Raw genomic sequence first — 14,918 nt, 5'->3', positions numbered from 1 at the left:
AATATAATCTAGTAAGATTACATTTTAAATGTCATACTTCCTCACAAATGTGAACAGAAAGGAGCCAAGTCCCTTTCACTATGCTATACTACTTTAATGCATGCGAGAAAAATATTTTACCAACTGTCTGAGCATATTTTGGAGAACTTCAGATTTTAGACAGCCCTGGGGGAGCAGAGGGGAAGTTTCCTACTGACATCTGCATAGAATGTAAAATATATAATTAAAAAACCCTAAGGTATATACTAAAGTTTACAGACCAATGCTTTCCATATAATAAATAAAATGTCCATCATTGATTAAATTCATACACTGAGTAAAATACAACCTATTTTTACAAGTTTATGTACAAAGTGTATTAGTTGGCACATGAGTGCCTCATGGGTTGGAAGCATCTGCATTAGCATGTCACATTGGGAAACTCCAACTTTCCAAGTCAGTGATAAAATATATAACTACTTTGTTTTTCATTCAGATACAAAGTAAACTTATTTTTCATCTGAAATAAATGTACATAATATTCTGTATAAACAATAGTTTATAAAGCTGTTTAAAATGTAACTTAAAAGTACTGCATTGTTTAACTTAGAGCTCTGAAACAAGCACGTGCAAATCCCTTTGCTTTAAAAAAAATAGAAGCACAGATGTTTGTTTTCCTTTTGACTCTTCCAAGAACAGTACTGGCTGGTAATTATCGTTTTGTTTTCTTCAATGGTGTCTCCTCTGCTTTCTGCTGGCCTTTTCTCCGTACCACTGTTGGGCTGTCCTCCCTTTTACGTTTGGCAGACTGCACCTTTAACCTGAAAAGCATTTTAATAATTATTTTCACAATGGTGGAGCCTGTAAAAAAAGTGGTCAGGCACAATTCTGTTCAGAGGGCTGAACTAAATTGTCCATCACTGATGAACTGTCCATCTCTGATACATTATATAAAAGCTTACTACTAAAACACACTTCTTAATAGGATATGGGGTACTAATTCTGTATGTTGGAGAGTGCTCCCTATGTAGAATTTGGAGCTAGAATTTTTCTTTCTCTTCCTCTGGAAAGATCTGTACATTTGTAACAGATACTCTTCTTACCCTGTCCCCATCTCACAATGATAGAATAGCAGCAATAGTGTCTCAAGCCCTGCAAGAGGGAATACAGGGCAGACATCAGGTATCCTCAGCCTGTGCATTCACACACCCATCTATATGCTCACCATATTTCAGCTGCAACTAACTGTGAATGGGCTTAAACTCTTGGCCATTCATAACCACACAAAATAATGGAGCTGAGGTGAACTGCAACAGCCATCAATGCACATGTTCTCCAGGTTCAGCTACAACACATCTCACAGGTAAACTACAAGATGCAGAGCCAGTGTGCATCACATTTGTTATTTATTCCCTTGGGATTCTGCACTGTGATCTCAGATTTACAAATTAAAAAATGTAACAGGAAAGGAAGGAAAGGGAAATAGATTCAAAACTTGGTATAAGGGCTCTCAGAGTTTCTCCTCTTTTCATCAGCTGATCTTAGAATCATCCCATCATATTTACCTTGAACCTGAACTATGGATGCTCTCACCCCCCACTCAGGAAAGATTCACAGCTGAAGTTAAAATACTACATAAACAGCATTTTCAGATTCTCCCAAGAGGTTTCCAAGGATATAAAGAAAAAAAATCTAGTCTTCCAAATGTCAAGTAAAGGAAGAAAAAGAAAAAATGTAAACAGAAGAAAATCCTTTAAAAGCTTTTATATATCACACGAGAACAGAACAAAACTAGTCTGCTGTTCAGATTTTCAAGCGGCATGTTACATATAAGGAAAGGATCACTGTAGTGCCTTCCAAAACAAATACTCCAAGTAGATTCAACTTTAATACTTACTGTGTCAATGGAGGAGATTTATTAATTTTTGTATCACTTGGAGATCTTTTTTTAGCTGCTAGTTTCTGTCGTTTTCTAGGAGAAACTGAACTTGGACTGCTGCCTTTAGAAGTTGCACGTGTGGTTGGCTTGCTGGACTGTTTTCTGTAACACAAAAGAATGATGAATTTATATATAACAAAATACTTTTACCAAGTCAATTTCTTCTTGCATTCCAAGTGCAGATAATTAAGACTGCACAGTATTTGCAACAAGTAAATCAAAGTTGCCAAAAGAAACAGTGAAAAAAACATATTTGCCTGCTTCAAGACACACTAGCATGCCAAGCTATGTATTTTTTATTAAATGTAGAATCAAAAGGCTGCTTTACTGACAATATTTGGTATTTACAAAAAAAAAGAAAAGAAAAAAGAACCCAAACAAATCAATCCATTCCAAATCTTGCAATAACTTTTGTACATAAGTGTCTATGTCTAAAAAGTATCTTGTAGTCTGGACTCAGTCGTATAAGCTTTGGTATCCACAAGTTCAGAAACATGAAAAACTGGCTACTGGCGATTAATTTCATGGTTTCAAAAATAAATTACTTGAGTCAGAGAAATCTAGAAATGCTGAATATGAGGAAGCATCCTTTTCCACAGAATGATTCCCAAATGCTACTTATAAAAAGCAGACTGTATGCTGCACCTTAAGGTGGCAATGCTTTGCTGTAATTAGAGCTAGAAAGGTAGCACTGGAAATCTGAGACACAACCTCAAATCTATAAAAAAGTAGATGTTTCCACAAGCAAGCAGAATAAATCCACAAACACCTAAATTTTTATTACAAGTTTAGAGTCTCAATTATATGAGACTAAAGGAAGGCCCTTTGCCTTTACCAAAGCAAAACTACTGTTTACTAAGTGGCAGTGATAAACCTTCAGTTTTTATGTAAATGAAGAATCATGTAACTATTTTCAGATTCAGTTCAAAAATTATCAGTTCAAGAGCACTGTGGCAACTGTGTTTCAAGTACTGCCCACAGGCTAACATATAATATATACAATATAACATATAATACCCTTAGTGGGAAGTAGATATTGTCAATTGAAAGTCGTCCTGCCACCAACATAAAAAAAAAGCCTGGACTCCCAATTATTTTCTAAAAGAGCAACACAAATCCAAATTTCCCAAAGCTGCTATGTTTCATTGTTTCCACAAAAAGAACAAGAGGATGAGCTCTGCTGGAGTTCAGCATGCCTACAAAGAGGCAGACCAGTGCTAAGGCAGATGAAGAACAGCTTCCTGGAAACAGAACTCTTGCTATCCACACTTGTCTTTTCCAGCAAGATTGCTCTCCAAGCTTGCAGATCACCATACTAGAAATTAAACCCTCCAATATGTCAGATTAATGTATTTAACTTGGACAGTACTTGAAGAAAGAGACAGAGGTAATTACATTTTCACCTTGTTCCAACATCAAATACCAAATGGTGAATTGCACAGTCAACTGTACAATTCAGAACCAAGTGTCCTTTGACTCAAATTCTGAGGCATCACTAGGATGAAGAGTGCCAACAGGATCAATTCTTACTTTGTTACATACTCAAGTATGCCTTTTGAGATCCTAACAGTTTCCCTTAACCTCACCTTTTACCTCTTCATTCCTAGAAGAGTGGTACTAGAATTAGAATAATTTGGGAAGCTCTTATCAATTTAAAACAAACAAACAGAAAAAGGCAAAAAGAGGAAGCAACAATCTCCTCCCTGCAAACCCCACAACAACTGAGAACAACGCAGAAAAAAGCTTGTTATTGGAGTCTCTACACAGTTACCTTTGAGCCTCTAATCTTGTGGCTGATCTAGTTGTGGCCCCAGAATGTGCATCATCATCTTCCTCACCATCCTCTTCCTCACCTTCCTCTTGCTCTTTTAGCTCATCTTCAGAAGACGTTAACTTCCGACGTTTCCTCTCTGGCTCCAGTGTTTCTGTCCATTTAAAATTTTACACATATGCTATAATTTTCCAAAAGGCCACGAACACATAATTTAGAAAAGGCATTCTAGCCACAAGTCCCATTTTCAGTAAGTAATTTTCCATTTCCTTCATATTTCAACATTTTTAGTTCACACTTGTTTGACTTAATCTTGCTAACACATTCACAACAGTTTACTTATACAGCTCATAGCCAGAATTCATAGAAAATTCATGAGGCTTTATAAAAGCATCTGGGATGTAGCAATTCTGACATGAGATTACAGCAATTTACACATATTTACATAATATTTACACTAGCTGTAACTCAATGATTTTTCCTCAAGAAAGGAAAATTGAATAAAGCTTATCTTTATGCTATTAGTAAACAGAAAGGCACAGCAGTAATTTCTTATTCTGTTAGGAGCAGCACAGTTTCTCATGCTTTACCCGTTTCGTCTGATTGAACCACAGAGCGCTTGGGCTTTCTTCCCCTTTTACGCACAACCACTTCTGCTTTCTCAGCTTCATCTTCCTGAAAAAACAAAATGGAACCATGTAAGTCAAGAACTGTTTACTTTACATAGAAGACAGACATTTTTCATTACATACTGCTTGTAAATTTACAAATTGCACTTACATTTGTTGTTTCTTTCTTATTAGATATGTCTGCACCTAAAAAGAAAGGAAAGAACAAAACTTGATCCTGAACTTCAAATCTTTCACCAATCAATTTAAAAGGAGGTTATTTTATACTGTCTCAACCTTGCATAAACATCACAGTAGCTCAAAAAACATTTCAAGTCTCTTTCTAATTTAGAAAATAGCTTTGTTGCACTTGGTTATATACAGAGACTGGGACAATATTTTTTTTTACGTACTAAGGCTTTATATGACAGACAGTCTTTATTGCTTTGTTGAATATGCTGTTTTGTTTCAATGGAAAAGCAGAAGTTACTTAGCTCCTTTAACTACTGTCAACCAATTAAAGAATCACAGAAAAATTTGGCATAGAAAAGGCTTCTAGAGGTCACCTAGTCCAATCTCCTGTTCAAAGCACGGCTAGTTAATCATACTGCACAAGATCTTGTTCAGTCCAATTCTGAAAGTCTCCGAGAACATGACACCTCCAGGTGATCTGTTCTAGTGCCTGTGCTCATGCTAAAGCACCAAGATGACTGAGATGAAGCTCAAAAAGACAGTACTTAAAACCTCCCATATGTGAATTATGTGACTTCCTCTGCTGAAATACTTTTTTACTTCCAACTCAGTGATTTTTACAGGCTAGCCTCATTATGTTAAAACAGATTTTTAGCTCTACATCCCATGTCTCAACTTGGCTTCTTTCCATGGTTACCACTTCTACCCTAACTCTGTGATGAGAGATTATTTTATAAAGCTTTTGAACTCTGTCAAACAGAATTATCTCTTAACACTGTCAGAATGTTAAGAGATAAAAATCCTTAGCAATAGAAAAGAGAAGCAATCTAAATAAAAGTTTTTATAACCTTTTTCCCCTACCATAAAATTGCTATCTAATTTCTGAAATCTAAATAAAAGAGGACACAAACTCTCAAAACCTCACCAATAAGAGAACAAACAAAAGAATGTCAATGAAAAGGATCTATAATAGATGTTCAAGAGCAGAAACATATTCCAAAATCCACACACAAGCTTTCTGGCACTCCTTTGTAAGGTTATGGGGGAAAACTTTTATACAAAGTAAATGAATTTAAACAAAAATATATTTAAGTATTCAAAAAATAAGTGAAACATAGGACTGTCCACTGTGTTAAGCTCTTCACACAACATAAGCACATACATAATATAACCAGCTTGTATTAGTTCTTTGTGTTCAAGAGAGACTTCATAATTCTAGCACATTTTGGCGAATTTGTAGCAAAGGGTTTTTTGACTGAAGATTAATCCCATCTAGATCCATGACATGCCTTTAACAAATAACCCTCTGTAAGATATGAAAATTTAGTACTTTTGCCTGAAGCAAAGTATAAAAATAGTAAAACTGTTGATTAGTGCTAAGTAATTAGTTTTAAGTTCAGTGTCAGTGTTATAGGAGGATGACACCTTAAGAAAATATGTGTCCCTTAACTGGATGTGCTGTAGTGACCAAAAATAAAACTCTGCATCCCACTCCACAGGATGTCTGTCCCTATTGCAAACCCTTATGCAGAACACCCAGAAACCACCAGAGTAAGTGAACTGCACCGACAGATTTGACTTGGTTTCCTTTTCATTGCCAGGGGCCCTCAAACCCCTTTATGCCCAGGAATGCTAATACAGGATGAAAAATTGAACAGTACATTCCACTTTATACACTCCTCTAACACTGCTGTGACATCAACAGCCTTTTGCCCAGAACTGTTACGTAACACACTCAAAGTACACAGTTAGGTGTCTGTCCTTTTGAATAAAAAGCAAAGCAGAATGCACTTTTATTTCATTCTCACATTCCTGTCTGTTCTCTTTGCAGTTCACAGAAGTCAAGTATCACACAAAAAGCTAACCATCCAGAGACAATTCTAAAGCATATGGATTAAAGCTGACATTTTAACAAATGTGGAGAAAATAGAAAACAGTCCATATGTGCAGTGCAGCCGTGTTAGTATATCTGTAGAAACCTAGGCTTTTGGAAACTGCAGAAGAATTGTTTTGAAGATCTGGCTTCTCAGATTTTTTGCATGTTTGTTTGCATTTGTTACAAAACACTTTAACCTACTTTTCAGTTCACCTGCTTCCTACAATGGGTTTTGAAAGATTTTTTTATGAATAGCTATAATTAAAAAGACACATTTAAACAACAAGTACAGTTCAGACTCTATACATAAGAAAAATTAGGAAAGAGAAATAGAAAGGTATTTCACTTAATTCTATTTTAGTTTGAACCACTTAAAGTACATTTTTGAGTCAAGATAAGCAACCACGTTCCAAAGATCTTACAGGAGTTGTGAAAAGGGAAAGAAACATCCCCTCAAGATACCCCTAAGATCTCTGAATACATATCCACAGATAAAACAATCAACAAAATTGAACAAAATTTGAAATGTAATGTAGTAAGTGTGATTGATAGGCAGTGTATGAAAGAAAACACACAGAAATGGAAAACAGTCACGAAGAGCCAGTCTGATGGGGTACCTACCTTCCTTTGAAGCTCTGACATGTACTTAGCCCCACTCAATTATTTTGTATATTCTGCAATGCATTATTCAGTACTAAGTGGTGCTGCTGCATCTTTGAACTAAGCTGCTCTTTTTTAAAAAGAAAAACTTGGTAGCAATTAGGGACAAGTCTTCACTTCATCTCTTTCTTCAGATGTTTTCATTCATGAATAACATTGCCTGAGATGATGTCAGGATGAAGAAGGACCCATGTGATTTTTGTGAAAACCCTCTTCTATCTTTTTTCTTATATGTTGAGGCAGGTATCATTTGCTTACCTGTTTGAGGTGTTTTCCCTCTACTTGCAAGGGTAGGAGACTGCAGCTGAAATTAAAAAAGGTTTTTTTTTTTAATTTAAAGAAAAACTCTGCACTGTGTTACATCATCACAGAAACTTGCTCATATTCATTGTAGAAAGAATCTGCAAATCTAGAAAACGCGAACACTAATGAGCACACAAAGTTTGTACTGAGTTTAAGAGTAGGATGCATTTTTCCATTTTGATAAATGACTGAAACAAGTAAAATCAGCCCATAAACAAAACACAGCACTTTCAGTAAACTGACACTAACATCATTGCAATAAAAGACACAAAAGATAAAAGCAGTTTCAGTCAAACACATTTCTGAGTATTTAATTATCATCAAAGAAATTTACTATGGTCACTTTATGTAATCCCACATACAGATTTACAGAACTATAAGTCACCAGGAATTGTTTATTTACTCAGAATGCAGAAAAAACTATATATAATTACACAATGTCCTATGATGACTGTCCAAAAACTTCAGTGTTACACCACTGAATGACTACACCAGGATGCCTATGGCTCCTCTACAGCAGCGTGCTCCCAAGGCAGCCCTGGGGAAACTGTCATGGAGAGCATCTCACCTTAGAGAGCCCCTGTCTCAGATGGAGGACAGGTATCACTCCTCCTTGAGCCAGCCTGCAGCTGACACCAAGCACTCACTCTTCACTACAAGACCTTTAAACACTTCAACCAGAACAAGGTGATTCTGTTCCAGTACTGAGGGTACCAAGATACATCTATTTCTGAGAGTGATTTGAAAATTAATTTTAATCCTTAGTTGGACAAAAAAAGCACCCCAAAGAACAACCAAACAAAAACCAACCGACAAAACCAAAAGAGAAAAACCAAATACCAAAATCTACACCAGTTCCAATTACATTTCATTAAATAATATTGAAAAAAAAAATCAATTAGGAAAGACTAGGAATTCTGAAACAGAATCCCAGCCAACCTGTAAGAAGGAACAGGATACAAAGGGATGCCTGAAATATGAGTACAGAACAAGCAGAGACAATAATTCCTTTTATCCATAAACTGGGTAAATTCCCAAGATTTCCAACTGCAATCCCAGCTGGTGCCTCACTAGGCAAGCAAGAAGAAAACCTGAGTTTCAACACAACTTCATTTTTAAAATCCCCCCTTTTCTATGCAATAATGTTGATTCTGAAATAGAGGAATTCCATATAGAGAAGACTTTAACCAGAATAAATCCAACTGTCTGTACTCCACAAACATGCCTGACCCATCATTGCCCTGTGCTGTAATCCAGCTTGATTGCAGAAACAATACCACCAGACCACTTTCTTAGCTGTGAATATCCTTCAGGGGTAAAGAAATAAAACTGCCACTGAGCTTTAAAAGACAGACAGCTCCTAGTTACTCATCAATATGCCTCTATCTCTTCCATGAACTTTAATGCTGCAATATATATGTAATAAAACTACTTTACATAATATTTTATTTTACAGCTATGAGAAGATTCTATGTGCTATTATTTCGATACATTCAGTAGAGGGGAAAAAAATTCATTTTGAAATAAAGTCACCCCTGCTCTTCAGACCAAAATTTCTCTCAGCACAAACTAAAATACATACATGCACACCACCAGAAATTCATCCTACACACAGGTATGTACTACTGCTAGCTAGTGTAACACTTAGATTTGTATTCAATGAACTGAGTGTGAAGCTGATAGGCAGTCTGACTTAACACTATATTTTGCTTAAAAAGTTCAGTTTCATTAAGAGATACTATTAATAATATTCATTTGCTTAGACTGAACTCAATTATCAAGTTTTCCACAAGAAGTTTCTGAAACAAATGAAATGCTGTTAACTGTTAAACAGATAAATGGCTCTTGAAATACTGTGTTTAAATGCACCCAAACAAAATAAAGGCACTTACATTCCCAGTGCTCATATCAGCTTTTGACTCCCCACCTGAGGGAAGAAATATGAGTTCAGAACTTGAATGTCACTATTATCCTTGTTTTTCCACACAAATATTATGAACTACTTACCACCAGGTTGCACTGCTTCAAGAGGGTATTTACGAGGCCGTCCCCTTTTGCGTTTCACTACTACAGGCTGATTTTCCTATCAAAAATAAAAGACAAAAATATTGTACTTACTGTAAGTGACATTTGGAATTTGAGTAATACAATGCAACACAAAGATTGTTAACTGAATGCATAATGTGACAGTGGCAAAAGTAGTACTTTTCAGTTAAAAAAAGATGAGGCAAGTTTAACAGCAAGAGACAGTCTTATGAAATCAACTAATACAGGTGAAAAGAAATAAGACAACTCACAATTACACAAAATTCTTGGTGGTTTGACTCAGGTACAAAGCATGTCTGAGAATGCAGTGCCTTCTGCTCCCTCAGCCCCAAAATCTGTCACTTGGTCCTACACATACTGCTGGCTTATGAAATAAAAGAACTCCAAACTTTACATCCCATGAGCCCCTTTTCCTAGTGCCATATAGAACAGGCTACATCCTGCAGGCTGAGCAAGTGCTTCAAACAGTTAATATCCTAATTATCCAATACACAGATTGCTTGTATTCTTTATATAAACAGCACCTTCAGCAAATAAAGGCCCTGTCCTTTGAAGTTCTAAGCTTTTAAAGAGAACTTTTAAATAACAAATACGGTCAAGATGCTCAGATTGCAAAATCTCTAATAACAGACTTTCTCTTATATACAGGGAAAGAGTAAATGCTGAACGAGGCATTTAATGAAGTTTAGCAGTATCTCCCCAGGAATGGTTCTTAGAGACTCAAGTCTTGAGTGAACAAATATAAAAATGTATTCTTTCAATTTTCTTCTACTTCCAAATTTGAGGCAAAAACCCCCATATGATGAAACCCAACACCTTTCTGAGATCAGTGTCTGTTTCTAGGGGCCAGCATCAATTTTAATCTTGAGGGTTCAGACATTTGTTTATAACCCATACTGCAGAATATCTCAAGTATGTGTCTAGGAGATAATAAAAAGACTTCAACATAGTTGAAAGATAGTATTTTTTAAAGGCAGGTTGTATTTGTTAATGACTAAACTGTCCACATCAATTACAAAATTTTCAGAAAACATGATTTCTATACAACACAGCTCTATATAATTGCTTTCTAGACATTTTATAAGCACTATTAAGCCTAGGAAAGGAGTTAGTACTACTTTGATAATGGGACATTGATGTCTATGGTCTGTGAGTTTTTACTTTGTGACAGAGCTACGTAAGTCCTTGGCACTTTATAGTACCAATTTCTTTGTAGGTAAGCCAATTTTAATATTGCTGTCAACAAAATACAAAGTAGTTATGTACTGCAAAGACAGTACTGTGAACCTGCACTATCTCAGTGAGTTAAAAGGAATAAGACCACTCACCTCTGGAGAATTTTCATTTGATTCTAGACTGTGCTTTTTCTTTTCAGACATTTCCTGTTCAATGTCAAATTCATCTTCACATATAGAAAAGAAAAAAAAAGAAGAAATTGTATACCTTTGTTTTATTAGGCAAAATAAATAGTGAAAGCCACAACCTCCACACTGAAAATGTTATTTCATTCTTTAGCCCAAAATTCCCTAAAAACACCCATAAGAAATCAACACTGTTGGTCTTGTAGCAACAGTGTATTGGTCTGCCAAAATGCTTCTCCCCCAAACACGAGATGAGTTAGGGAGGTCTTCTACTTTAAGGTAAAAACAAAAGCTCACAATTGTGACATACTATAAAATGGTAGGACAAATACAAGCCCCTATTCCCTTTTCTCACATGTTCCATGAAACAGGAAGCTGAGGATACAAGCACACTGCAGAACAGATTGAGACTTGTCAACTTGCTTGCACAAAAAACAAAACTACTAATAGGTCAAACTAACATCAGGGAACATTCTCAGACTGTTCCCACAAAGAGAGACTGAAATAACATCAAAGCCACATTAATAATATGGACACACCATCTTTTATTATTTATTTTAGTATAATCAAGTCAATTACAACAGTGCAACTTGCACTCTTTTCTGGTTGGTTACTCTACAAAAATAAACAAAACTGATTTGATGGTTATATTAATGGACTTCTACATAGGACAGCTCTTGCTTGTGGTCAGAGTTAGGGGATGTTCTTATCACATAATGCTGATCATTCTATTTTCCCCACATACCTGTTCACTTCCCACTAGGTTTCCTACCCAAGATATATACTGAAGCAACAATGGAGTAAATGGGTGGTAATAGCAAAAACATCAAAACTTTTCTTACCATTAAAGAAACTAAGATTAATGCATTATTTGATAGCAGTAGAAAATACATTCAAGTATATTTGCTGGGATCAAGTTTCCAATTTCTCTCAAAAATGATCCAAATGAAATGAATATTCAGCATGGGTTTAGAAAATCTGCCATAACAAGCAGTTTAATTACCTTTTACTTCTACAGTACTTCTGGGAGGTGTTTGTGTTATATCAGTTTCTTTGGACACTTCTGCTGCATCACCTGAAATAACTTCCTGCATTATTTTGAAACAAGAGAGGAAAGATGTTTTACTACATTAAAAATCACTGCCAGTTACACTAAAAAAACACCCCACCCCAATACATAAGTAGTTATTTTACTCATCAAGATTTTGTACTGTCTCGTAAAAACTCTGATGCTGAGAAGCTTCATCACAAATCAGTGATATATACTGCATGTACTCCTAAAAAGAACATCTATACATCTATTTTGTCCTAACTCCTGTTTTGATTTAGCAGGAATCAGTACAAAGTCAGAACTCAGGTAAAAGTGCAATATACCCTCTTGAAGATCTCAGATCAGTATGTCCCTGAAGACACTGAACTGACTGGAAAGCTGGCATCCAACGAGATCCCAAGCTCCTAATTATTGTGCAACTCAGTCCTCTCAGTCTTCCACACCTCGAAGACATTCAACACAGACCCTTGTGTTTTTTTTTTTTTTTTGGTGTCCACTACTGAAAAGTATCATCTGTCAGTCAGTATTCAAGACAATACAAAAGTAGCTTCATTGTGGAAGAAATAATGAGTAAGATTTGAATCTAATTTACAATTGCAGAACATAAAAGAGTCCTTGAAAATACCTTGACGTTACCAAGTTTCATTTTGGAACACTGATTTTGTTCATCTTTTAGTACATCCTGAGCAAGCAGCTGGCTACCTGCAAAAGCAAGTGACAATTGCAATATTAAAAAAGTGTCTTCTACATTTGTCATATTTTCATGTCACTTTTATACCAGCTCACTATTACTGAAATTCATAAATCTGAAAAGCAGCATCTGACTTTCCAAAACACAAATAGAAACTTACTCTAACCACTCTGAAAAGGGAAGACAACACAATAACAAAAAGAGAATTACATGTTTCTTGTACATTACAGGTGTGGTTTGTTTTGTTTGCTTGTTTGTTTTTAAATATAAGCTCAAAATTGAAATCTGGTAGGCAACACATCAAGAAATAGAATACCCACCACAACTTCAACTCACCTAGAGACAGGGAAAGAAGTTAATACTGTGTGGGACACTAATAAATATGACTTTTAATCACTCACTTTATCAAACTGAAATTCTTAGAAGAGGAATAAAAGCTCTTATAAAAAATGCCAATAATAATGATACTAACTTTTTTCCTAAATTGTTCTGATGCTGAAAAGACAGAAGAAGTTGAATACAAAGCTTGAAGAGATGAGATATATTACACTGTCAGGCTTGTAATTACTCTATCAATAAAATGCCCAACTTATTTAGATGTTAACTGCATCTAAATTCAATTTTTGTGCCATTCAATGGACTTTATTCCTTCTTGCTTCTTGCTTCCAGACAAATAAAAGGCTACACTAAAATGTATTTCTTTCCAATCTAAGGAAGTATCCATCCCCACAAAGTCTATTGAAAGTTTAGATTCTCCTGATGATCAGATTTCTCATCTTTTATTTTAAAAGGATAAAATTAGTAATTATTTTACAGACTAAAAAAAAAATGTTTCTTAACTTATGATTGAAAAAACTATTATAATGCTCTTCTGTGCAGCAATTAAATTAGTTACAATATTTTTATAAAATATATTAACTGTAATATTAGAAGTGCTTTTTGGAATATAAATTGCTTTGGAGTTTGGAATTTCCCCTATTCCATTCTTTTCTCAAAAATACTATTTTATGGTCTCACCACAGTAGAATACGATTTTGCCACAGGAAAGCTTTGCACAAATTCGTGTACTTCTGTATCACTTACATTTTTCTTTGTCCATTGTTTCTGAAGATTTACACTGCACTCTTCTAGATCTATGTTCTTCAGTTATCTGGGTAGCCAAGTTTTCCACCTACACACAAAACACAAAGAGAATTTATTTTTTTACATGAAGTTTATAAACACAGAAGAGAGAAACTTTTTCCTACTTTTTACTTCCAAGTACAACACACATTTAAATGAAAAGCAGCTGTTACAAAAGGAATTTATTCCTAGAAGTCAAGTAACATCTCTACTACTGAACAGTATGATCAAAAAACTTCAAACTTGCAGCATGTTCAGAATTTGACTGACACTTTTATTGAAACAAGTCACAGAATTAAGCTCCCTACTACATGTTTTAAAAGTGGTCCATCACAGTAAATCACACAGAATATTTGTGGATTTAAAGGACATGCAGGAACAATAGAATGATCTCATTAGCATCAGAAAAGTGGCCAACCAGCATTTCAATATAGTAATAAATAAATTTACTACCCAAGTTTAAGCAACCACAAACACAACTTCAGCCTCCTACCTATACTAAAGGTCTTCTTTTTGCTTCATAAGATACACTTTACATTTGCAAGCTTCCCAGTTATGCCTCCTATAAGTTCTTGTGGAAGACAGCAGACTGCACTAAAATAGGTCTGTAATTGTGAACAAAACCCCCAACAATAATCCCTATTTTTTTTCCTCTACTCTCATGGAGATCAAGCTTCCCTTTTCTGCCAGTTAACAGTCTTGAAATAGTCATAGACTATGGAACAACAATACAAGATTTATTTACTGGCAGATTTAAAAGAATAATTAGACATCAACCTACACAGCTGCAGAGTCTCAATAAATATAGGCTCTGCATATATAAAAATAATATTTTCCTTTACAGAATATTTAATGTAAATAGAAGTAAATTCAAGTATGAGAAAAGCAGCACGGATTTAGAAATGAATTTGAAAAGCAAGTACTTACATGAGGAGTTTCTCTTTCTAAAGGAACATTTCTTTGCAGCATATCTGTTAAAAATAATTTTAACACAATCAGAAAAGCTAAGCAAGCACAAAATACCAGAGTATCCTCTACTTCACCTCCCTGAAAGGATTCCAGGGAACCTGAAACTATGTTTAACTTACTTCCACAGTGTCTGCAGTAAAAGACATCCAATCTTCTCTTTAACAATATACCCACAAAATAAAACAAGAATATGAATTTCTGAGCACAGGATAACTGAGAATCACTTTATGGCTGAAATACAGGCAATGAGGGGGCTGTCATCTTGGAAATTTATGGTGACTTTGAAATTTCAAACATAGTTCTACCATTTGAATCAGAATTTCATGCATCAATAAATTAGATACTGAATC

The 14,918-nt window shown here is 35.2% G+C and overlaps 1 protein-coding gene across 2 annotated transcripts in view; it reads right to left on the bottom strand.

Annotated features, from left to right (window-relative positions):
• Window positions 1-280: 280 nt before the first annotated feature.
• Window positions 281-14,918, bottom strand: part of BOD1L1 (biorientation of chromosomes in cell division 1 like 1) — a 35,540-nt gene continuing 20,902 nt past the window's right edge. The window contains exons 13-25 of one of the 2 annotated variants that reach the window (XM_056489456.1): window positions 14,527-14,570; window positions 13,561-13,648; window positions 12,412-12,488; window positions 11,739-11,823; window positions 10,703-10,776; window positions 9,336-9,411; window positions 9,221-9,255; window positions 7,284-7,329; window positions 4,470-4,504; window positions 4,280-4,364; window positions 3,690-3,843; window positions 1,877-2,020; window positions 281-800 (exon numbers count right to left, since the gene is read on the bottom strand). In XM_056489456.1, coding sequence (XP_056345431.1) covers window positions 692-800; window positions 1,877-2,020; window positions 3,690-3,843; window positions 4,280-4,364; window positions 4,470-4,504; window positions 7,284-7,329; window positions 9,221-9,255; window positions 9,336-9,411; window positions 10,703-10,776; window positions 11,739-11,823; window positions 12,412-12,488; window positions 13,561-13,648; window positions 14,527-14,570 — 1,052 coding nt within the window. In that variant the 3' untranslated portion in view covers window positions 281-691. Of the gene's footprint in view, window positions 801-1,876; window positions 2,021-3,689; window positions 3,844-4,279; window positions 4,365-4,469; window positions 4,505-7,283; window positions 7,330-9,220; window positions 9,256-9,335; window positions 9,412-10,702; window positions 10,777-11,738; window positions 11,824-12,411; window positions 12,489-13,560; window positions 13,649-14,526; window positions 14,571-14,918 lie in introns of those variants that run through there. The other variant, XR_008840308.1, reaches the window with a different exon arrangement.

The sequence above is a fragment of the Oenanthe melanoleuca genome, chromosome 4 (assembly GCF_029582105.1).
Source record: "Oenanthe melanoleuca isolate GR-GAL-2019-014 chromosome 4, OMel1.0, whole genome shotgun sequence".
Taxonomy (NCBI): Eukaryota; Metazoa; Chordata; class Aves; order Passeriformes; family Muscicapidae; genus Oenanthe; species Oenanthe melanoleuca.
The sequence above is the reverse complement of the archived record's forward strand: the minus strand, read 5'-3'. Positions and strand labels throughout refer to the sequence as shown.